Below are 24,897 nucleotides of genomic sequence, written 5' to 3' on the forward strand. Positions count from 1 at the left end.
ACCCACAATGCTGAATAGCAATAACAGTAATTCCACGATTAGCAGATTTACCACTCTTACATTCAAAGTTATTCATGGCCAACATACAAGACTTCTGTTGGTCTGTTCCATAGAACATATTGGTAGACTCAGAATCTAAGCATCATAGAGTGCAAATACTTCAGAATGCAGAAAAGGGCTGTTTGCAGATTGTCACTATGGCTTTATGATCATGTTATGAAAGTCATTGTAAGGTACTTTGGGCATGTATAATTAGTGATAGCCTACTTAGTAATCTCTTAGTTGAATTGCTATCCTGAGATATGGCAAGCATCACCTTACAGAGTACTAAGAATGGATCCTATTAGGTCTTGCATCCTTCAGTCTAGACTAGGCACCATGCAACTGTGTCCTAGAGAAAAGCATCCTGATATATAAAGGCACAAAATCTAATCCATCCATGATTGTAATGAGTTCAAGTTTAGCTTCTCTATAGTTCTTATCATGTAACCTGCTGGCTCACTGTCATTATGAACCTCCATGTATAGTAATACTAAAGACTTAACAACCTATTCTATGATATGTGCTCTACTACTACAGGTCTGAGATAGTAAACAGACAACACCCACTCTACTATTGATATGTTTTCATCTCACCGCATGCCCTTCTCCAACATGACCAACATGAACACATCAAAACCATCGCTCATATGAACCCATTTGTAGGACCGACCTGCCACTCTTTTCAAGACCCTCTGGAGCTGTCATTAGCACTTAATGATTTCTGATGGCGTCGGCGAATATGCTCCTGAAGATTATCCTTTCGATTATATGTTTGGCGGCATCCATCATAGGGACAGACAAAGGAGCCAGGTGATTCGTGAATACATTTTTTGTGGCGCTGAAGGTCTTGCAAGCGATTGAAGGGCTGTGTCCATTTGCAACCTTCCCAATCGCATTTAAGGCTATCCGCATCAACGTGTGATCTACATGGCTAAGCATCAGTTCAAGCTTCAATCGATTGCCATTGGAGAGTTGAGAGTGAATGAATACATGCCTTTTCCTCGTCTTCTGAGCAGGACGGGCAGGTCCATTTGATGTCACCGTGGCCTTTGTGTGATCGATGGCCAGGGATCGGTCAACAGTGGGTTTCGTAGGATGATAAATATCTACGGGACTAATGGTCTCAGGCGCCGACTCTGACTGCACGTTTTCCCCGAGAAAGCCACACCCCTGGTATAGTACGTTCTGGAGGCCAAGGCTGCTGGTCGCAGGGAATGACGGTATTTGATTGGTTGGTTGCCCCTGGGGTTGGGCCGGGGGATGCATGTCAATTTCGAATGGGAGAGAAGGATCTTCAAAGAGCAGAGGATCAGAAAAGAGGGCGTTAGGATCATTGCATGGGTTGCCATTGCTGCCATTATCATATAATGGAGCATTGCCGACAAGCTGATGATCAGGAAGATGAGAGCGAGGATCTAACGTGTCCGTCATGTCTTCGTGTGTAGACAGGAACGAGGCTGTCGAGACATCCAACCAATCAGAAATGGGCAGATCCGACATGGCAAGTCGAAAGAGAGGATGAGAAGACAGTGGCAGGAGAAGTTGTTAAGAAGTATCATGGCGACTCAACTGCGGCTTTCAGGGCCTTTTAAAACGCATCCTGGTATGGAGGACTGAAGGCCCGATGACTGTCTAGGGCACGTTCAATCGCACGGATGCATTTACCAGCACCGCTCGAGCAATTACACAGCACCGCTCGAGCAATTATCAGCAACGCTGAATGTCCTCAAGTACATCTCAGTAATATTATTCTTAGAAAAACTTGGGTTTCACTCGGCACAGAATTCGCCACATTTTGCCTTGTCATCATGATACTCCTTACTGCCCTGGATGGAGCCTTGGTCTCTGGTATGATGTGCCCTTGCGTGGTAGTCTGACAAGGACTTAAAAAAAAAGAAAAGAAAACAAAAAGACAGAACAGAACAGAACAGAACAAAACAAAACAAAACAAATAAAATAAATAAAACATAAAATAAGGCTATCTGGATGCAGCAGTCTTGGATTCATTCAAGCAGCTGCGTCTTAGTGACCGAGGAAGTGACATCTGGGGATGTGTGGTCAGTGGTGCTTTTAGCCATAATCAGGCACATGAAGGGGAATGTATGGGAATTTTGTTAGGTTAAAAGCACAATCCAAGTAGCAAGTATGATCGTGCATCATAGAATGCTAGGTAGGCACACTAATCATAACCTCTAAGTCAACTTCCGGAACGCTAGGAGATTAATTAGAGTTGCTTGTTTTGATTCAATTAATAGGTATACAGCATCCCCCTACGCTTCTGTAGAGAAGAACAAATATCAACCACTTTTATAAGAGCACGTCTACAGAGAACTCTCAATTACACATTATTTATTGAATAGGAACTCCCTGAGTCAACCTTTAGGCTCTTTAAAAATGCAAATATTAGAGAATGATAATTAAAKATCGCCGAAGCATATTTCCAATGAGAAAGACAGCATGGTACTTAGCTGCAGAAGAGCCTAGGTGTCTTGTGAGCATTCACTCCATGTGAACTAAGCACACGTCTGTATCTTAAAGTGGGTCAATGTTCTGTAATACCTGAGTTCTAATTACTATAATCCATACCTTCAGTATGAGCATGGCCTTTTACAGTGGTTATTGAATCCTGGTTTGTCTTCGCCTCTTCGTTACGCCCCGACCAATTATTCCCTCGTCAGGTCATTCGGAATTGTCCTCGATGCTTGCTGCCTTTCCATGACACCGATTGATATGCTCCTTGAGATTATCCTCCCTGTTACACCTCTTGTAGCAACCCTTTACAGGGCAGATGTGTAAGCCTGGGAAGATATGAACGGTTCTCACATGGCGCAAGAGATCCTCCTTGCGGTTGAAGGAGCGTTTGTACCTGCAACCTTTCCACTCACACCTTGGGCTGTCTTCGTTGACAGGGGACCTATCAAAGTGCATAAGTCCTGTCCATTGGTGTTTTTAGGATTGAGCAGTACCTTATTCTCTTTGCGGTCTCATTAGATGTCACGGCTGCCTTCCCCTTGGCAGGTCCAACCAGGAGATGAGATGGAGCACCTCCTGCCAGGACTTTCAGATGAGAACAGTGAGCAGCGGTAATCACAGAGTGATGATGATCAGTCCGACCGCTGAATCCTCCCATTGGGTTCGCCATTGTGCTGGAGGAAGGATATGAGGCTGATACAAAACTCGGCATCTGATTGGCCGGTGACCGTATACTTCCACTGAGTTGAGAGTCGGACGGCACAGCAACTGAAAAAAAAGAAGGTGGATTATCATAAAATGACAGATTGTAAGGAATAACGTTGCTTTGATTGTATAATATTGCATCAAAGTCCAATTGTGTATCAGAAAGAAGACCTTCAGGGCTAATATTCTGGGTAGATGTATCCGTAGATGAGGCCAAGAAATCAGGTAATTCAGACATGGCCGGTCACGATCACACGATAAACTCCCGCAAACAGTATGAAGACAGACTGGAAATGATATCTCTAAATCTAGAGAGATAATATAAGATAGACCTCTCTTATACTCATGCATTCTGGTAGATTCGGCCGGTCTTATATTCAGGTCTCTGTCTCTACCCCAGAGGTAGGTGTACAAGATGCAAGAGGGGGAGTAGTAGGGATTGCGAAGATCTGCATAGTTTGGTTTCCGCAAGATTACTAGAATCCCACTGGAAGTCCAATTCAAAATCTAGCCGCATTTTTAATGGCGAAGTTTGGTCATATTTCCCTCCAATGTCTGTTGAATCCACTGCCACGGTAATCCTGCGTGACTCCCGTGTAATTCCACAGACCATTGTGGCTTGAGGCTAAATCGTGAAAGGTAATACGAGGCGCGGTCATCTCAGATTGTTTGTAGTAGTGTATCCATCGAGTCCTTGGGCCTGAATCCTTGTCCTCCCCGTACACGGACGGTCCGCCTGCTGTGTTGGCAGTCCCCACTAGCCCGAGCGCTACAACTGATTTGTGCCTACGGAGTTAGTCTGGGTGGAATGACGGTGTGCGGGTTCCGCCATGCAGGATCCGGACGGAGTCGAGAATCTGTTTTTCTCTCTGGGACTGGTTTAACTACTCCATAGTCTGGTTAGCTCCGTTCGAGCCTGCTGAAGCTTGTGGATCCTGGGAGGCGAAATTCTAGCAGGCGGTACGGAGCAGTCTATCTATCACTACTGGTCCACTACCAGATAGATACTAGTGCAGTAGTGTTAAATCAAATAAAATAATAAAATGAAAAATTATGTTAAAAATATTCCGACGTAGCAGAAAATTCTAACTAAAATTAGGAAAATTCAGTGGGCTTTAACAGCTGTAGGTTACCTTAGTATGCATCTCTGCCTATATTTTAGGTGTACGTATCCCTTAGGAAGGATGACTACCTATCTTAAGGTATCTTTCTAACACATCTTTTCCGAATTGGTCCTGTGGTCTGAGTGTTTCCTTTAATTTTGATTTACTTCAAAACTATTCTCTCTCAATCCACTTCGCGGGATCAGGGATGGTGTCTGACTCGTTTACACCAGACGCCTCCGCGTTTTGTCCTCATCCAACAAAGGACTCAATTATGAGTTAGCCACAATAGCCCTTTTCCATTGTCCCTAATTCTGGCAGGATAAGCCTGAAACTGCAGCTCAGCAGAGTCAACACTGGCATTCGAGTTCATTGCGACTTATCCATACAAGTTTATGATGGATTTACAACTGCTGCACACTGTCGCTCTGTATTTCTCCTTGGATATCCTTGAAAGGCAAAAACTGAATTGAATCAGATTGACATTTTGATAAACCTGGCAGCAGTGGATTGAAACTATAGTCTCTAAGATAATATTGCACTGCCGTGTTGCACAATTAGAAAATCCCCAGGACGTGCGATCTCTAGATTACACAATGGCTGGATGGTTGGACTCTCTTGAATCGCAGATCATGATGTTTCAGTCCGTACGGGCGGCAACGTGGGACGGGAATACACCGAGTACCGAGTCCAAGGCACTGGGAGGTGTCTGGGGGAAAATGATTGTTGTACTCCGTGCAACCAGCTACTGATTATTGTTGTGAATTTATGACTTGTCGAATCAATTCAAATTCCCAATCAGGCGACTTGCCTGGACTTGCCCCACCTTGCCCGTTCCTTCGGTTTTGACTGGTCTCAAACATGCGATCCATCGGATAGTCGAGCATCTTTTTAGTCCAAAGAAAAGGGCAGGCTGGCTAGAAAGCAGCCAGGAGCCTCAAATCAGGTGCAGGCACTGCTGATCTTTTTTTGACATTTATACTCCGCATGACGATCCTTGACATGCCGGTCACCTGTTTTTATTGAGCATGGAAGTAAGGAGGCTACGCTTTGTATTAAATGTATATCTGGGTACTCACTTCAGTACTAAAGGTAAGTCTAACACCCTTGGTGACAAGGTATATGAGTATTCTGGACACACGTTGTTAGCTCGATCGATATCCACCAATGTAAGGATATTAGAGCATGTTTCGTAGAAAGTATACACTATGATCCGGACAGCTCACATCAAAATCCTCGTACAGTGGAAGGTGAGTTTATTACTATATAGCGCAGTCATTTCTGGCATGGTCCACCTCCCAACCCCAAGGATGAGCGCCGAACCCGATAATTCGGCTGTTCAGCAACCACCGCGCCGAGCGATGGTCTATACCAAGCAGAAGCCTTCCAGTACCTGCTATATCCTTGCCAGTTGACAATTCCAAAAACAAAAGATCTACATTGATTAAGATGGCGTCTTCAGAACGAACGGATCGAAGCTCTACCAAATCCACAAGACAGAAATTTCCATAAATCCAACGAAATCGCCTAATGATGTTACAGCTAATCCGGATATCGAAGAACTACCAGCTTGGAATAACTATGATCCTTCCCCAGATGGAGGCATCGCCGCATGGCTGGTAGTGCTCGGCGAATGGTGCATCCTTTTCTGTAGATTCAGCTAGATTAGCAGTATGCTAATCTCACCCCGGCCCTACAGCAGATCATAACGGTAACGACACAGATGTAGGGACATTCCAAAGCTACTATGAAACTACTCTTCTACCAGAATACTCCCCCAGCACGATACTCTGAATCTCCTCGCTACAAGCCTTCTTCACGTTCGCCACGGTATGCCCCCGCCCACTACCAATTACGACAGTGCACTAACATGAGAAGGGCCGCATTGTCAGGAAATTATATGATATCTCCGGCCCCAACACATCATCATAGGCTCATTCCACCACGTCTTCGGCCGGATGATGGCCTCGCTGCCCACAAAATACTACCAGCTTCTCCTCTCCCAAGGTGTCTGCAGGGCCATTGGCGTCGCGGCTATCTTCCAGCGCGATGGGTTGTATCCCCGGCTGTTTCAGCCGCCGGCGCGGCGTACGGGATCGTCTCGACGGGGTCAAGTCTCGCGGGTGTGGTCTTCCCGATTATGTGAGTCGGTTGGTGGGAGCGTGGGGTACGCGTGGACGATGCGGGTCGTTGCGCCGGTGATACTCGCGTTATTGTGTTGCGAACTTGACGGTCCGCGCGCGTTGGATGAGGACCGGTAAGCGGATGAGTCGGGAGAGTTTGGTGAGACCGTTTGGAGAGGCGAAGATGGCGCTTCTTGTGCAGGGGCTTATGTGTTTGACGTTTGCGGTGTTTATCCCCATCAATTATATTGTTGTGCAGGTGTTGGATACGAGATGAGTGCTGCGCTGGTGCAGTATCTCGTTCCGATACTTAATGCGGGAATTCTATTTGGGCGCCTGTCGGCAGGGGTGTGCTCCGATCGGGTCGGGGCGTATAATATCTTTGTCTGTGGGGTTTCTTCGTTGGGGTAGTGGTGCTGGGGTTGTGGATTCTGGCGGCGGGGAATGCAGCGACCATTGTGTTTGTGGTTGTGTTTGGGTTTATGTCGGGCGCGTATGTCAGACTTGCGCTGGCGCTGGTGGTGGGTATTTCCCCACTGGACAAGATCAGGTATCGGACGGGTTGTTGTTTCTGTTTGCATCCGTTGGTGGGCTGATGGATTCATGGATGGCGATGCCCTGGCATCTCTGTAGGCTAACCGTGGCCCTGTGGCCTTCCCGCTTCTTCAGGTTAGCTCGCGCGGCTGGCAACAGACGGTGGTATTTCGTTGACATTGTGGCTTTTTGCAGAAGGCTTTTGTCAGATTCAGTGATCCAAGTAGAACGCTTAGGCACATGAAAAACATCAAGATAGGGTATGGTGAGGGTCTTTGGGAAAAAGGTAGGAATGCAAACAAGTCTCGTGGCACAGGAGGATCCGCTGGCTAGGCGTGAGAGGCTTTGCCTCGGGCGCTATTCAACCGGTACTTTTATATAAAGAAGGAGCCCGAATAATTTTCCTGATTGATTGTGCATTTACCAGCGGCATTCAACAACTGATCGCTGCCCACAGCCCCGCCAGAGCGCCCAGGTTAGCGCTATTGATTTGAAATCAATTTTCGCCTCGTGTAACTAAAACAGAGAAAAAAAGAAAAAGAAAACCCTCGATGAGTCAAACATCCCTGTTTAGTAGATCCGGCAGTTGAGTAGTCCAACTTCGCTGGCTTCCGCAACACCACGACCTTGGCGCTCCGCCATTGACTAAGGGGGAGCGAGACGCGGTTGGAGTAAGGTCGTGTGATATAGACGTCGTATAAAGTGCGGACGAGCGATCTGCATGGCAGTTTATAGGTACACCTGGCGTAGGCCCTGAGATGGGTGGGTGCCTTCAGCTATAGGTGATCTTATTTCTACTGCTTCTTGTTCTTATCAAGGAGCCCTTTTCTGCTAGAGCATTCAGATACTACAAGTTAGGACAGTCATCTAAATAAAGAGCTCGGCTGGTTGCCAAAAAGAACTCCAGCGGATTCCCATACAGATAGAACATACCGCTTTAGGCGAGCCGCATAGACTGCAAATCGCTCGAGACCCCACCAGCTGCACTAAACGATCAATAGGGACGAAACTCACCTTGTGCTATGTCCTGGGGTCCAGATGACAGCCCCAGCCTCCCAAAGGGTTCAAGTGGGCTGTGTAGCTACATCTGCTTTCGCAAGGCTTGTTTTGTTGACGTTGATCTCGGCTAGTACTAGTAGTCCAGAGATGCAGTAGTAGACCATGAGAGTATTCAACTAGGCAACTCGTCGAGTATTTCTTTCTTTTGTTTCAAAAAATCTATGAGTTATATGCAGGCGGTTATGAGTTCCTCCCGACTGCACTGCATCACTGAATTAAGCGCCGTCGTGGTCCAAGCCCCAACTCCTCATATCTCCGATTCGGTCCCAAGGATCGTACTACAGTATTATGATCTCTCTTCAGAAGGGGCGGAGCATTTGTTTGGCGAGCAACGCAGTCGTCGCCAAGGCAAAGATGGCTAAGTAGTGAAGCCTTGGTGCCATGAGATGTAAGCATGGAAGTGATCGGATGTTTGGCTGCGTTTTCCGCATTCACAAGAGTCTTCGCCACAATGTCCACAACTTTACTGCCCTCCTCAAGGTTCCATAATAGGCTGAAAAGGCACTCTTCGGAGTCCATGGACTTGTAACAAAATATATGAAAAGCTAGGAATTGGTCTTCCAAAGTGTTTGCTATCCGAGTTATCCTTTCTCAATATTCCCTTGCAACACTCTTACACCATGGCTGACCCGGTTGGGCTAGCTGCAAGCGTTTGCACGCTGGGAGCTCTCTTATTGAAGCTCTTCGAGATCGCCGGCAATATCAAGGAGTCGCACAAAGACCTCCTGCGATATTGTATGGTGTTGAAGGGTATCAAGATGGTAAGCATACAGGCTTATAATATGGACCGGAAAACCAACGTTGACCTTGGCATGTGTAGGCAACTTCCCTGATGGCTGACTTTGCAGAACAATTTCCATCAGTCAAGGAAACAAAAGTGATTGTTGATGACAAAGAAGAAAACATCATTCACTTCTGCTCCGTCAGTGTCCAATCGTTGATAACGGATGTTGAGCAGCTTACAAAGCGGATGCTGTTCATCCTCGACTGAGCGGCATGGGTGGGCAGGCGCTATTGCTGGTAAAACAAATCTTTTGGATATGCATGTGAGCGTTGTGGAGAGAGGACTTGGATATCTGCGACAGAGTACGGTTTGACTGGCATTGGTGCAACATGGGCATGGTGGTGAGGTGGTATATTTGCCAGTTATTGTAATAGAAATTTGAATAGTTGCTCTCTTAAGTTCTCCAATTGAATTCGCTATATCGGTCGAGTTCTGAGGTCTTGAAAGAGATATACAAGCGATATGAACCGTACAGACCCGGTCATGTCTGCATATTATGGACATACCGGAGGTCTACATCAGCTTTGTGCACGGCTGCCAGCTCCAGCCGAACGGAAATAAAACAAAAAATCAGCGCCAAGCTCATCAAACGGTGGCGGTTAAAAGCGGTGTGTCAAGAAGTGTCCCGAAATCTTCTGGAAGGAAGGAAACTTCGATGGTACCCAACTTACAGAGGACTAGTTACATCAAGGCTAGATGTCGCTGTGGAGGAATGGGATTGCCTGCAGGGGCTGATCAATCTCCGAATACAAGTGGGATGGAAGACCAATCACTGATAAAATTGGCTACGTCGAAAATGGCGTGGCCAATTTTATCAGTGATTATCCCAACCCTCCCAAACCTTACGTGGTTGCCCTCAATAGGAGTGGGATCGGATATTGCAGTTCAGGGGCCCTCTCCGTACAGACGTTTCATTCTAAGTGGAAGCAAGTCCCGCAACAGCTATAACCCGCCGTCACTTTTTGCCCTCGGCTATGCTGCATATAGAAAGGTAGGTCCCAGTTAAAATAGTACATAGTATGTTTGGAGCCCAATTTTTTGTTGGGCCACAATACCCCGCTTCGCACTATCATTCCAGCTCTCCCGATTTAATAGCACCGTAGCCTTTGACACAATAGAGTCCACAGAAGGCATCAAACTTGCCTCAAAAAAGATGTCTCTTATCACTTCCCTGCACCGTGTTCCAGACGTTAGCGGCGTTGTCAGCAACATATGTACTTTTAGCGATGCAAGTGGAAACGTCGGCGAAGGAATGACTTGGGACGTGGAAAAGGATGAGTCTTTTGATTTGGATCATTTGGTGTCGTTGCTTCGCGGTCTACTACACGTTCGATTTCGTCACCGCGGGCAAGTATAATGAAGTCATTTGTTAACGAGTGGCAGGAGCCGTCGCTGTCTCTAGGCCTTGTACAGGTGGAACAGGAATTGTACGAAATCGAGCAGCCACAGTGGGTTTTCTGTCTAAGACGGAGTAGGAAAGGCGGTGCAATGTGGTCTGATGGCGTACGGACTATAGAGCTAGAAGAGTTCAACATTATTCGCTGTATCAACGGTAAACTCGAAGCCAAAGATGGACGGGGGGGGCTATACCTGATCCTTATTTGAAGCCGTTCTAAGCCCCAGTCAAATACGGTTTTTTATTAGTTCGTATGCCATATTCGACTGGGTATGGGATACTCTGACCCATGAAAGAAGCTTTCCTGAACTCACGGATTGTTTAGCTATCAGCGTGAAAGAGCCTATTTGATTGAGTACAGACTTCAAGAGATTTTGAGTAACAATATATATGTCGCTAACGAACCTCAGCGCAAAACCAATCTTCACACCTTCCTTAACATTGAGAGATCAAAGTGACAAGAGCTGCTTGAGGCGGCGGGATTGTACTGCTGTGCATATTAAAATCACCTGTAATCTCATGCGATAGGTGTGCTTATGATTCTACAGGTGCCTGACTCCACTCTGATCCACATTTCGTGACTCCTTTCGTGGCTGGGGTGGTGGTGCTGGGGCTGTGGATTCCGGCAGCGGGGCATGTGGCAATCATTGGCTTTGCAGTTGTGTTTAGGTTCGCGCGTTAGGGGCATATGTCAGTCTAGCGCTGGCGCTGGTGGTGGGTGTTTCCCCGCTGGAGGAGATCGGGTATCGGACGGGATTGATGTTTCTGTTCGCGTCTGTTGGTGGGCTGCTCACGATTCCCATTGCGGGTGGCATTCTGCAGCGTGATGGCGGCTCGTATACGGGGATGAAGGTCTTCTCAGGGGTGATGTTGCTGGTTGGGACGTGGTTTGTGATGGCGGCGAGGGTGGTCCAGACGGGGCGGGTGGTGAAGCCGAATTTTAGCTCATCTAGATTCTTTGTATCTGTCATATATCTTTGGACGCGTAGATGTCTCAATGATCAAACAGTCCACTCCCCGAACCCGAACAACTCCAGATTCCAATTCGCCCAGTCCAAGTCATTCTCTGGTCCGTTTTCCTGGACATCGACCTGCCTATTCATCAATCCATCCCTCGCTCTCATCGCCTTAGCCCTTAGATGCGACATAACCGCCCATTTGGGCCCCGGGTCTGGCCACGCCGGGTCCCTTTCCACCGCCTCAAAGGTCGCTTCGATGTTGCGCCAGGCCCGCTCAACATGCATGCTCGCCGGATACACGCACAGATGCCACAGGACATAACACAGAAGGTGATACTGTGTGTATGAGGTGGTAAGCCAGCGAAAGCCACGGAGCAGCTCGTTCGTCTGCAATTCCAGTGTGCACTCCAAGCCATGGCAAGCCATCGCCAGCGTCTCTTGCGCAGTCAAACTTTCATGCTGTGGGCACGGGCACTGGCCCTGGTTCTGGACATGTAGCGCTTTCTGCCTCGTGTAGACTGCGACTTTCATGAGGAGGACGTCTGCGAGTAGCAGGCCATGCTGGTGGATGGGAATGTTGGCGTCCCCGTGTTGCAGGTAATGACGCTGAATGTAGTCCTTGAGTTCCCTTACTAGAGGATCTGGCGAAACACCCTGCGACGTCTTTCGTGAGATCTCATGCAAATGGCGGTTGATTTGGATCGTGATCAGCGGAAAGGTCATCTCCGTCCAGCGCGGTTGAGGCGCCGGTGGCACGGTTGCCGTTGCGGAGAGATCCTGGTCATCGAGGTTGGAGGGCAGATTCGTGTCGCTGGTTTCGTTGTATGCGATAATGGAGAGACCGTGATCCTCCGCGGCGCGTTGGTCGCACGTCACGATGTGCCACCAAAGCCGGCGGCGGAGTTCGCATTCCAGCGGCGAGAGGTTGAAGTGCCGTCCGTCGCGATGGAGACCGATGGATTGGGCGGCACGGGTGGTGAGGCCATGGAGCGTCCAGTTGGACCGGCCGCTATTGTGGAATCGGAGACTCGTCTACTCATAAGTTATAGGCTTTTAGAACAAGATTAATGTGCATACCTGGTAGATGGCCATTGCTTGCAGCGATGTCAGAGTCGGTGAGTCCAGGAACGAGGAACGATATAGGGCAAGCTCGAACCCCTGCTGAAACCGGCGTATATCCGAGCGGACTTCCTCCCGGATGGGGTCATCGGAGAGTAAAGCGGTCGTTGCTGCAAAGCAAATGGCGAACAGAAGCGCCTGGGTATCCGCAGACACATTCTGAGGCTGGTTGATGGCCGCAAAGACCCGTGGCTGCGTCGACGGGATATGAAGAACCTTTACCACTGGATCGACGCGACCAAGAAAAATCTGCCAGAGCTGACAGGCCTGCCATCGACTGGGCCGCAGGGCTTGGAAATCTATGTGCTCTCGCAGTGAGTTGGTAATGAGCCCCTCGACCCTCAGAGGTGACTGTCGTCCAGGGCCCTTTCCAGCAGACCGGGGCGTGCCAATAGCAGTTTGTAGATCTTTGTCTTTTTCAAGGAACCCAGATAGGAGATGCTCGTCGATATACCGACCGTCTCGCGCCAGAAGGCCCTGTCGAAGCTGACGCTCAGGGGCAGTGCTTCGTGTCACATTCGTATCATCGCCGGGTATTGAACTGACACTGGAAGAACGCCGGGTCATTTCAGTTACAGCTCTCTCCAACTGATCTATACGGCTGACTACATCTGCAGAAGTAGCTTTTGGCGGACGCCGTTGCACTCGATTAGGGCCTGGATACTGGCAGGGAACTTTCATCCGGACACAGGCGGCACAGGGGGAACCCTTGTCGCAGCGAACTTTGCGCTGGTGGCACCGGAGACAAGATCGCTCGACATTGTACCGACGGATATGATCCATTGTATCGTCTGTTCACCAGAGATGCATAATATTAGTTACATGTAGCGAGAAGGTCGGTCAAAGTTGTGCCACTTCTTGGCTCTCGGCGTCGGTCATTCACAACTCCGAGACTTAAGCTTATTGCACCTCCTGGCCAATCAGAGGAGAGGCCACAATCACTCCATCTCATTAACAGATGATTACTATTCTCTCCTTTGGGAATCTGTTCAGAAGATCTTAGGCCAAGCATCCACTTGGCAGGAAGGAAGATTAGACTCAAATTGATATATCGGAAGGTTAGATACACAGCCCCACAGTCACACTATTAGAAGTTGAAAGCTGACAGGCAGCAGTCTAAGCCACATTCCTTGTGGAATATATCTGCTCAATATCCCACATCAAGTTATCAAATCAACATCCAAACAAGACATCGAACAAGAACAACACAAAATGGTCCTCACAAACATCCCCCATATCAATATCCTCTGCATGGAAGATCGCTTCATTGGCGCCTTCCAACATGCTCTAGCACAACGCTGGCCCGAAACCAGCACCACCCCAAAACCCACCGTCGACATCCTCAACACCTCCCTCCGTCAAGTCCCTCCCAGCACAAAGTTCGACCTCATTGTCTCACCAGCAAACTCCTATGGCCGACTCGACGGCGCCTTCGACGACGCCATATCCCGCGCCTTCTGCCGCCCCCCAAAGCACCCATACGACGCTCTCACCCAGGCAGCGCAGACAGTCCTCTACGAGCAGTGGAGGGGTTTCGCGCCTCCAGGGACGTGTACACTTGTCCCCTTTCCGGATGAACTGATCGGGGAAAATGAGTGGGGCTGTCGCTGGGTGGCGATTTGTCCGTCGATGCGGTTCCCGGATCGGGTCAACTGGGACCGGGAGGTTGTGTATGAGTGTGTGTGGAGTTTGTTGTGTCAGGTTGAGGGGTGGAACCGAGGCTGCAAGATAGAAGAGCGGATTGAGTCGGTTTTGATTACCCCACTGGCGACGGGGACCGGAGGAGTGAGTGCGGAAAAGTGGGCGGCGCAGTTTGTGCTGGCGATGAGGCATTTTGTGGAAGCATTAAAAATGCCGGAGAGATGGGCGGCTTTTGGTTGGGGAGGTGTGATAAGGGACATTGAGGAGGTGAAGACGACGTGGGAATTGTAGGGTTAACGCATTGGCTGGGTGGTGTATATATCAAAGCCGACTCTGCTAGAAGTGGACTGGGCTGGATGGATCAATGTATTAAGATTCCAATGACCGTGGACATTTGCCGCAAGTACCCACGGCCGGGCAATTTAGTATCAGGCGCCTATTCATTAGGGTTAATGGACACTCCTTGGCTGCCAGAGGTTTTGGCCAGAAAGTCCTCGGAGACATAAGCGCCGTCTCGTCTCCATTGATATACGTATCGTTGGGTCTGTTTTCACCGTGATATAAAGTGGTCATCCGTATCCTAAGCGATACAGTGGACAACGGATAGATCGTAACTCAGATACCACTCTAGAGGAAGCAATCAAGGAATGTTGATTCCGGAGTCCTTACCAGTATACCGACGAAGTGTGTTATCCCTAACCCCGACCTGTTGCAACAGGAACCGCACGGTCACATGCAGGTACTCTCAAGGTGGACTGTTTCAACATGACCATGTTCTAATGGGACTGGGCACATCGGTTGCAACATACAGGGTTGCTGCGCGGGGTCCAACCACGCTTAGTCATTATATTATCATCTCATATAACTAACCAGGCATCCATCGCTGACACTCTCTGTCTGATGAAGCTTCGTCTCATTGCATCTCACTCTTTCCTTTGGTTGCTGTCTATACAATAACGTTGGAAATGTATTTAAATCTTCATCCAAAGCTTGTCTTGGTATTAGTCGCTGTGCTGGTCACTGTCGCATGCGTGTCCATCAGGCGTTTCCTCGTCCAGCGCCAGTACGCACGCAAGCACGGTTGCCAGGCAGTAGCAAGATCGTTCAATAAAGATCCTTTCTTAGGCCTCGACACGCTCCCTGGGACCATCCGCGCGCTGAGACAGCACAAAATCCTCGAAAGGGGTGCCGAGCTCTTCCGCATCTACGGCAACACCTTTACACTGACTGAGTTGCAGAGACACGCCATCCTAACCATAGAGCCTGAAAATATCAAGACGATCCTATCGCTGAAATTCAACGATTACGGCATCAGCCACCGGCTTGGAGCCTTCAAACCACTACTAGGCGAGGGCATCTTCGACACCGACGGCGAGCACTGGGCTGCATCGCGCGCCCTGATCCGGCCCAGCTTTACCCGCGACCAAGTAGCCGACTTGACGTCGTTGGAGAGTCTGATTCAGGATCTGTTCGCGTTGCTCCCTCGGGATGGGAAGACAGTCGTCGACCTGCAGGAGCTGTTTTTCCGGTACACGATCGATTCCGCGACGGAGTTCCTGTTCGGACAGTCAGTCGGCGCTTTGAAGAAGTCTCAGTCTGAGCTTGGGTTCGCGCAGGCATTTCATTATGCCCAGAAGGCTATCATCACGCGAGGCACGCTTGGGCCACTGGCCGTATTCTACCGCGATCGAAATGCCGACGAATGTAATCGCGTCTGCAGGGAGTTCGTCCAGCGGTTCGTTGACGAGGCCTTCCAGGCAGTCGAGGTCAGGAGGGACTATAAAGCAGGAGAAGAACAAGCAGAGACAAAGCGCCAGAAGCGTATTTTCTCGCATGAATTGGCGTGGCGGACATCTGATAGGCGTCGCGTTCTGGACGAGCTGATGAATGTGTTGTTGGCTGGTCGTGATACAACTGCTAGTCTACTTGGTAATCTGTTCTTCATGCTGGCTAAGGACCCGGCGATTTGGGATAAGTTGCGTAGAGAAGTGGCTGGTTTGCAGGGTCGGGCACCAACCTATGAGGAGCTCCGCGGCCTGAGATATGTCCAGTGCTGTATAAATGAATGTAAGTGAATCTTTCTTGTACCTTATTCCCTTGCTAACTTTCCAGCGCTACGTTTACACCCCGTTGTCCCGCGCAATGAACGCCAAGCGGTACGGGACACCGTCCTACCACTCGGAGGAGGCAGTGATGGTCTCTCCCCGGTCTTCGTGCCCAAAGGGACCATCGTGTCCTACAACGTTTACGCAATGCATCGGCGGCCTGACTTCTACGGGCCAGACGCAGAGGAATTCCGTCCTGAGCGTTGGGAGGACGGAAAGCTGCAACCGCGATGGGGGTATCTGCCTTTTAATGGCGGTCCGCGCATCTGCATCGGGCAGCGATATGCGTTGACTGAAGTTAGCTACGTTCTTGTCCGGATGGTGCAGGAGTTCCGTGTCCTGGAGAGTCGGGATCCGGGTCCGTGGGAGGAATCGCTGGCTTTGTCGTTGTGTTCCCGGAATGGGACAAGGGTGTGCCTTATTCCTGGTTAAGGTCAAGGACATAGATACTCGTGTATGCTCATACGGTAGTACAAACCCCTCTTAGTGAAATATCGAGTGCGGAGTGCAATTCGTTTATCTATAAGAGTAGAGAAGCATAATGTACATAATTTGCATCAACCTAGAGCCTTATCCAAGGCCTGGCCCTTGCACATCTCGTAATAACTGCCTCTTTTCTCCAGCAACTCAGCATGACTGCCCGCCTCCACAATCCTCCCCGCCTGAAAGACAAAGATACAGTCCGCGTCCTTGATCGTACTAAGCCGATGCGCAACCGCAATGGTACTCCTCTTCCCATCTTTAGCAGCCTCGCTCAGCGCCGCCTGCACAACCCTCTCGCTCTCCGTGTCCAGCGCACTGGTCGCTTCATCCAGGAGCAGGATCTTCGGATCGCGGATCAGCGCGCGAGCAATAGCGACACGCTGGCGCTGCCCACCTGACAGCTTCGCACCGCGGACGCCAACCTCGCTGCTTAAGCCTTCCGGCAACGAGACTACGAAATCAAAGATGTTGGCGTCTTTGCAGGCTTGTTCGATTTGTGCTTCGGTCGCTTCCTTCGATTCGATCAGACCCATGGCGACGTTCTCGCGGATGGTGCCTTGGTACAGGACTGGCTCTTGCTGAACGAGAGCCAGGCGGCGGCGGTGATCCTGTGGGCTGATGTCGTGGATTGGCTGATCGTTCACGGCGATGTAGCCGGATGTTGGGTCGTAAAAGCGGGAGAGCAGATTGATCATCGTGGACTTGCCGCAGCCGGATGGACCGACAAAGGCGACGAATTTGCCCGGTGGGATGGTAACGTCGATTCCGGAGATGACGTTGGAGCGTGGGCGAGAAGGGTAGGCAAAGTCGAGAGCGTGGCAATCGACAGTAACGGGTCCAGGGTCTTGTGAGAATCCTCCCGAAGGAGGCTCATCAGAAAAGTCATTGTCGATAACAGGAACGCGCTGGCGCAGCCAGAAGATGTAGTTCGCTGATCCTGTCGCTTTGGTGATGCTAGTCGTGTACTGGAAGATAGCAGCTGCGTTCTCGCCTCCGACCACGACCGCAGTGAAGACCACGAAGAACTGCTCGTTGGTGTATTCGCCCGTCGAGATGAGCTTCCCTCCGTACCAGAAGCCTAGGGCCATGGCCAAGAAGTTGATGGATTGCGTCAGGGCGTACCAGAACATTGTAAAGGTCAGTGCTTTAACAGATTGTTCTGCGACAATGGTTAACCTTTCCCCGTAGATCTGAAGCATCTTGTTCTCGAGCGTAAGAGATGCCACCGTGCGAATGGCCGAGATTGATTCTGCCGCAATCGCGGCACTGCTGGCGAAGCGCGCCGAGGTATCGTCTTCCAGCTTGTACTCCAGGCGGATGCGGAAATAGCCACTAAGCAGCAACGGAGGGAGAGCGCCAAAGACGCAGACGAGGCCGAGCTTCCAGCCATACGCGATGCCCAAGACAGAGACGGAGATGACCGTGACAATGTTGATGAGAATCAGACCGAAGTTGATCCCCAAAAGCTCGTTCAGGTTCGACGCGTGGGTCAACAGCCGAGACGAGATCGCCCCGGTAGCGTTGTGTTCCAAGTCGAAGAACGAGATCTCTTGCTTCATGGTGTTTCTGAAGAGTTCGCGTCGGTACCTTCGGCTGACTTTCTGTGCCATATCATGATCAGGATTGAACGACACGCGGAAAAGATCGGCAAGAGATACTCACCTGAATGATGATGTTGACTGTCCATCCCATGGTGAAGTAGAGGAAGAAGTTGGCAAGGGCGACAACGAAGAACATCAGCGCCCAGAAATCTCCCCGACGAACAGCCTCACTACCGCGCAGCTGAAAGACTTGGAATGTCCGCGCGAGAAGGACGGCTTGTGCTGGGAAAGTACCACCTGTAACKAGTTAGAGAGGATACAGGAGAGCTTTTGGGCAAGACTGACCTGCAAGAATACACATAACCGCTACAATCGCGTACAGTCCCCACAGCTGCCGCTGCTCCCTTATCAAAAGCCACAGAGACCGAATGAGACTGTATCCCATAGTCTCCTTGGCTACTGCTTTCGCCTTCTCCTCCGGAGAGAGAGATTCAGCACCCACACTCCTTGTGTGATGCAGCGACAGCTTCGCGGCAGACTTTGCATCATCGTTCTCCTCAGTAATTTCCTCCTCTTCCGAGTCAGCATGCTCTTGAGCCTTGCCCCCTGCCTTCTCCAGATCCTGTGCCCGGACTAGCCTCGCATAAGCACCGTCTCTGGCAATAAGCTCCTGGTGCGTCCCCTGCTCGATGATTTGACCCGCAGACATGACAGCGATGTTATCCGCCTTTTGCACCGTAGACAATTTGTGCGCAATGGTGATGGTCGTCCGGCCGACAGAGATATTATCCAGTGCGCTCTGGACAATCTTCTCGGCCTTGGGGTCTAGAGCGCTCGTCGCTTCATCCAGAAGCAGCACCGACGGCCGAGAAATGATACTGCGAGCGATGGCAATCCGTTGCTTCTGCCCTCCCGACAACATTCGCGCACGCTCTCCAATCTGGGTATCATACTGCCTGGGCAAGTTCTCAATGAACTCATGCGCGTAGGCGTCTCGACAAGCTTCTTTGACAAGCGCAAGCTTCTCCTCGTACGGGGCCTCTGCGTACGGCGTCCCTACCAAGCCGAAAGCGACATTGTCGAAGATCGTCCCGCTAAAAAGAACCGGCTCCTGCTGCACGAGGCGAATCTGCGTGCGTAGCCAGGCAACGTTGAGTGTCTGGATGTCGTTGCCGTCGAGTAGGATCGTCCCGGCTGCTGGGTCGTACCAGCGCTCGAGAAGCCCGACGATGGTGCTCTTCCCTGAACCACTGGCGCCAACCAGGGCGGTCGTCTTACCGGCAGGAACGCTTAGGTTCAGGCCGTTGAGGACTTGTGTATCCGGACGAGAGGGGTATGCGAACTCGAGAGCTTTTACCTCGATCTCGCCAGCACATTTCTCAGGCGTCAACCCTGCGGTTGAGAGGGAGTCGATAGCAGATTTCTTGTCGACGACGCGGAAGAGCTCGTCCGCAGCAGCAGCGGCTTTGGTGATGGTTATGATTTGAGGCGCGATTTGGGTCAGAGCTGTGGCGGCAACGACTACCGCGAAAATGACGCTGCCAAAAGAATCAGTAAAGGCCATTTAGCCAGGGGGCAAACGCACGTTACGATATCCCCCGGCGCGTGGACCTCGCCACGAGCAAACATCCGGATGCCCTGCCAGAACGCAAGACCGTATCCCGCGTAGACGCAGAAGAACTCGACCGAGAACAGCACACCATAATTCGGCGATTTCTTCATACCTACGCGCTCCATTTCGGCCAGGAAGTCCTCGTAGCGCTTCGCCATCACCGGTTGCAGCCAGAACGCATGAACCGTTGAGATACTGGAGAAGACCTCTTCGGCGACCAGGCTGGCGCGCGAATAGATGCCCATCAGCTTGTCCTCATTCTTTACTTCGATGCCCATGCAGACTCCAGTGACGATGACGATGGTCGGTACGATGCAGATGGTGATGAGCGTGAGCTTCCACTGTACCGCAAAGGCGACCACAAAAGCCGCTACAAACGTCGCGCAGCTTTGCACAAAGACGGACAGCTTCTCCGAAATGCCACTGGTGACTAGATTGCCGTTCGTGGTGACTTTGACTGACGGCGACCCGGCGCCTTTCGAATCAAAGTACGCCATGTCCTGGCGGAAGAGACTTTTAAGAAAGTCCAGTCGCAGTGCTTTCGTTGTCCGAATGGCCGCGATCGATGCGGCCACTGTGTGGATGTAGACAAGTACGGATTTGGCGATGAATAGATATACCAAGTAAAGGCTGGTCATGTTAACCACATTGTCCACGCTTGGATGTGCATTTGACTGACGCATATTTCGACACCTCCCTCATATAATCATCCGGCCCAACCACGCCCAGAGCAAAGTTGTTAAACGTCGTCACGAACTTGCCAAAGATCAGGTCCATCAACGGAAGGGCCGCACCAGCTGCGATGGCGGCGGCAATGGCGAGCGAGTACAGAATCCAGCTAGTTCTGTCGGCATATTTGAATATGCGCATGTAGCTCTTGAAGCCAGAGGGTTTTGGCTCGTCTTCGCCCCCATCTGGCTTCAGCTCTTGATTCTTCTCTATGTCCGACATGATGGGTGCAGAAATCTAGATAGAGTGGCTGCCTAAGTCGTGTTTTTAATATTCTCCACTCACGTTAGGATCGGACGCCGCGGGCCCCGAGTGCTTACAGGCTATTACATGCTAAGACGTCTGCCTGCTTGCTCTAATCAATCATCCAATAGAAGTGCATAGCTTTCGAGTTTAGGTTTGCCCAGTGTCATGGCCATTGGTCATTCCAGAGTGATATAGTCAGCGCTAATAAACGTGGAGTCCTAGGGGCCCGGTATGTGTGCCACATCCTGACATGCAGATGCTGAAGGAACTTTACCAAGTACTGGACCTATCTGATTAGGGCTTATGCAATCCCAGCCGGGATTCCGGGAACCCTTCCAGAGACCAGAGTCAGTCAGGCCGTGCGCAGAAAGGCCATACTAGATTCGGTAATGATAATATAACAGTAGAATAGCCCCGTAGTCCTCTGACTTCCCCAGGCAGCCTAGATACAAACGAACCAGGAGCTGCATCAGCTTCGTATTCTCGACCATGGACCGGGCAATACTTGTGTATACAAGGCCAGACAGAGCAGGCGCTGTTTACGATGACTTGCTCACTGCAGATCAATCCGATTAGCACGTTAAATGTGGAGGCAGATGAAACTGAAATGTCTATGAAGCAAAAGGAGTTATTAACGATGATTGCATATTCTTTGCAGTTCATATTTATCCACGCATGTCATACACGCCAGGAATATATCATATTGGTGTTTAGCATTATTCAACCGAGAAATCATCCGCAAACAGCAGTCTAGATCGCGTTAAACTAAAGGCGGAAGGTGTCGAGCCCTATCGAAAAAGACATGATGTCGTCGACTCAACAGTTATTAATAACTGTCCGTACAACAACATGAACAAGTACCATGGCTGGAAATATGGCCATTGTCGTTTTCAGCAGCCTGCATGACCTCTAGATTATAGTTAGCATTATTTAGTCTCTCCGTTCTCTCCGGCCATTGTCCAAATTCTTACCCTGGGGTTTCCATTCCGCTCACCTGCAATCAATTGAATTGAATACAGACTGTTAGTTGGCATATCTGTTGATTATCAAAATGCACGCATATATCTACCTCTTGTTAAATACTCTCGTGGCTTCGAACTTGGCTGGCCAAGCCTATGCCAGTCCGTATCGCCCTCCGGTTGACCAAATCAACCTCCGCGAGCCTGTCAACCCTGTTACACACTGGCCAAATCTCAATGACCTGATCTCTGACGTGACCCAGCCTACCGAGGAAGATAGGTCCCTGTCAGGCTCACTGGGCCTGCAATATGGCAGGTGTTACTACATCGAGAACCGACATGGTGACCGTCTGGGCTCGGACGGCGGTGCATACAGCTACTACAGATTCGGAAACTCCAAGCGAATCTTCCAGGTGTGGTATTCCAGAGGCTTTCCCTACAAAGCTGGAGGAAAATTGTCGGTGCCGGACGACGGGGAATTCTACCTGTGGGATCCGAAAGGAAGCTCCGTGACCAACGGCGGAAGCTGGATTGCAACCAACCTCGGCGGCAACACGTATCCTGGATTTTACAGTTACTACTATTACCTCCGCTTCAAGGGTCGCCGCGATGACGACCACGCATCTGAGGAGTCACACATGATGGGATCTGGGTACCCCGTTACATTGGGAATTGCTAAGGTGGAGCCTCCTAACGGGCTTCCAAATTATAGAGGCTTGACGATTGAGAACGACTACCTCGTGAATCGGAATAACGAGGATACTGTTGATGTCCGCTTCCATGAGGTCTCTTGTCCATGGGATGGATCTGATAACTAGAGAATCCGAAGAGTTTGGTTCGCAACATGATGTCGGGTTGCCAAACTTAGGGGCGTCAGAATGGTCGAAGAGCCGTGCTCTAAAAGAGAGTATTGTGTCTTAAATCCTTGTGGAGATGTTGTGGGATGAGGCGCGGTGCTGCTTGGCGCCTGCCCTATACAGTTCTCAGGTCTCGCTGGTGATATTGATAAGTGTGCGTGTGCACAAGTGTATACAGTATCTCCACATACAGTCCCTTCAGTCAATTGAGCTTCAAGAGAACGCTACGCCTCTACCTACGTCTTAGATACTATCACTCTACCTCCTTTCAGGACTGTGTAGGAAGAAGAGAATTCCAGCTTGAACATTAGCTTTCCAAGTACCACCCTTTTTCTTTCACTTATAACGAAGTACAGCAGACAGATCAAATTGATATTTGGTGGTCCCTGGCTGATATAGTCAGCACTAATAAACGTGAAGTCCAGGGACCTGGTAGGTGTGCCAACATTCTAAATGACCAATCATACATTAGTTTATATCACTCACATATTGACATGCAGAGGCTGAACAAATTTTACCAAGTACTGGTCCCTATCCGATTAGGGCTTATGGAATCACAGCCGGCCAGCTTTCCACAGACCACTATTAGTCAGGCTGTGCGCAGAAAGGCCATCCTACAGAGTAAGTCTGGGTGACGACGGAAAGGACATGCAGTAGTAGAATATCATACCTTGGAACCACAGCCTGGCCCATCATCATTTAAACCAGTCCCGAAGTTGCTTAGTGCCTGTCTCTGAAGATTCTGTCCCAACTCTCTGGATCACACAAATTAGGTGGCAGTGATATTCATGCTAAAGAAATACAAAATTATAAGTAACTGGAAACTGTAGAATAAGATAGTAATCCTAGTCTGGGGGAAATAGCTACTTATAGAGCAGGTCCTTTGGATACTCTGCTGCAACCCTACTTCTCTCTCATTCTAGGTTAGTTCAGAGAATTCTTTGTCCAGCCCCTCTCTGTCATCATCTAGTGTTAGGGGTGCACAGCAGGGACTGGATACTGTTCTATATTATTAAAGGCCTACATTCCTCCTGGCATTGCCTAGAGTTCAAGCAGGTGAGGGGTATGGGTGCTACCTGCCAGACTCAGTTCTAGCACTGCACTACGGAGTAGGCTGATCCTGTCTATAAGTCTAATGGTTTCAAACCACACAGCCATCTTCTAACTGCTAGGTTCTCTGTTTGTGTTATAGGCTCTTCCTAACTAAATATCTCTAGTACCCCACTATCCATTTCTTTGCGCCTGTGCATGCTGCAAAACTTTCCTCCCCTATTTTTATTCTTATCCTCTACCACTCATGCTAGACATGCTACACTCTGCCACTCATGCTAGACATCCTTCGCTCTACCCCTGTAGGAAACTGCTTGTTCCTTAGTTGCCTCCCTCTTTGACAGCCATCATCATCATATACGGCCGCATCCAAGCTGTCGCCATTTAGGCATCTGTTGTATTTCAGGTAGATATGGGTGCTTCTGTGACAGGCAATAACACTATTGCAATGGTGGCCACTGATTAATATAATAATCTGACTAGCTAAATAGAAAGTTGATCTGCTGTGTCTCTATAAGCTCCTTAATAGAGGCTAGAAAACTGCTAATAGTGCAGAAGCCCATCATGCTACTAAGGCCTAATTAGATTATCTTATAGATACTAGCTATGCTGAATGCAATGTGCTTTTAGTAATAGCTATATATAAAGTATCTATTATACTTATCTATAGCACCTAGGTCACAGCCCTACTATAGCTAAAAGCAAGGGCAGGAATAATTTAGCTCTATCTAATAGATAATACTAGGGGTATTAAATTTATAGTAGAGAATAGACTTATAGCGGCAGTATAACCTATCAATTTTCTAGGGCTCTCTATTAAACTTAAAGAAGAATATCTTAGCTAGCTAGGCTTAGATAAGTGTTACGACACCAAGGCCCTTATCAAGGACAGACTCAGTTAATACGATGCTCACTCAAGGTTCTCCATGGTTATCCACCGTAGTCCACTTTGATTATCTCCCGTTAGATCTAAAGGCTTTAGGGCAAATGCAAGTCTCAATGGTTGGCTGGTGCCTGACGTCCACGTGATCCCATGCTGTGTGCTGCCTGAGGTGTCAGCCCTGCCTCAGGGAAGAACGAGATATTCGCAGAAGACTCGCAGTTGCCTCGACTCGTCGCCAAATCCTCATTACAGTGTATCTCATCCACTGAAAGCCGTCACTTTGCCAGCCTAGCAGCCGCGTCCAAGCAGCCGTCATTCATGGTACATACATCCACTCTACCATATGCAACAGTCTTCCATGCCGGGAAGATTGAGACGCTCTTTCAGACCCTAATCCCATGATACGCTAAATCCTAATAATACCAGTCTGTTAACGAGACTTGACTCCTTTGTCCAGACATAATAATAGACATCCTGCGATGGCGGATAGAATCAT

General features: G+C 49.5%; 6 protein-coding genes across 6 annotated transcripts; 4 read left to right on the plus strand and 2 right to left on the minus strand.

Annotated features, from left to right (window-relative positions):
• Positions 1-8,657: 8,657 nt before the first annotated feature.
• Positions 8,658-9,028, plus strand: Asppvi_009067 (uncharacterized protein; the record flags this gene model as incomplete). The annotated part of the gene is made up of 2 exons (XM_043304928.1): positions 8,658-8,798; positions 8,858-9,028. 2 exons carry the CDS (start codon positions 8,658-8,660, stop codon positions 9,026-9,028), a joined length of 312 nt encoding a protein of 103 aa, XP_043160863.1.
• A 2,190-nt stretch (positions 9,029-11,218) lies between these two features.
• Positions 11,219-13,078, minus strand: Asppvi_009068 (Zn(II)2Cys6 transcription factor; the record flags this gene model as incomplete). Its single annotated transcript, XM_043304929.1, has 2 exons — positions 11,219-12,208; positions 12,254-13,078. The coding sequence occupies 2 exons, from the start codon at positions 13,076-13,078 to the stop codon at positions 11,219-11,221; spliced, it is 1,815 nt and encodes a 604-aa protein (XP_043160864.1).
• Positions 13,079-13,507: 429 nt separating this feature from the next.
• Asppvi_009069 (uncharacterized protein) lies at positions 13,508-14,227 on the plus strand (the record flags this gene model as incomplete). The annotated part of the gene is made up of 1 exon (XM_043304930.1): positions 13,508-14,227. The coding sequence occupies one exon, from the start codon at positions 13,508-13,510 to the stop codon at positions 14,225-14,227; it is 720 nt and encodes a 239-aa protein (XP_043160865.1).
• Positions 14,228-14,901: 674 nt separating this feature from the next.
• Asppvi_009070 (cytochrome P450) lies at positions 14,902-16,473 on the plus strand (the record flags this gene model as incomplete). The annotated part of the gene is made up of 2 exons (XM_043304931.1): positions 14,902-16,003; positions 16,049-16,473. The coding sequence occupies 2 exons, from the start codon at positions 14,902-14,904 to the stop codon at positions 16,471-16,473; spliced, it is 1,527 nt and encodes a 508-aa protein (XP_043160866.1).
• Positions 16,474-16,598: 125 nt separating this feature from the next.
• On the minus strand, positions 16,599-20,628 carry Asppvi_009071 (ABC transporter ATP-binding protein; the record flags this gene model as incomplete). Its single annotated transcript, XM_043304932.1, has 5 exons — positions 16,599-18,125; positions 18,187-18,362; positions 18,411-19,603; positions 19,651-20,307; positions 20,357-20,628. 5 exons carry the CDS (start codon positions 20,626-20,628, stop codon positions 16,599-16,601), a joined length of 3,825 nt encoding a protein of 1,274 aa, XP_043160867.1.
• Positions 20,629-21,703: 1,075 nt separating this feature from the next.
• On the plus strand, positions 21,704-22,429 carry Asppvi_009072 (uncharacterized protein; the record flags this gene model as incomplete). Its single annotated transcript, XM_043304933.1, has 1 exon — positions 21,704-22,429. The coding sequence occupies one exon, from the start codon at positions 21,704-21,706 to the stop codon at positions 22,427-22,429; it is 726 nt and encodes a 241-aa protein (XP_043160868.1).
• Positions 22,430-24,897: the final 2,468 nt, after the last annotated feature.

The sequence above is a fragment of the Aspergillus pseudoviridinutans genome (assembly GCF_018340605.1).
Source record: "Aspergillus pseudoviridinutans IFM 55266 DNA, scaffold_6, whole genome shotgun sequence".
Classification (NCBI taxonomy): domain Eukaryota; kingdom Fungi; phylum Ascomycota; class Eurotiomycetes; order Eurotiales; family Aspergillaceae; genus Aspergillus; species Aspergillus pseudoviridinutans.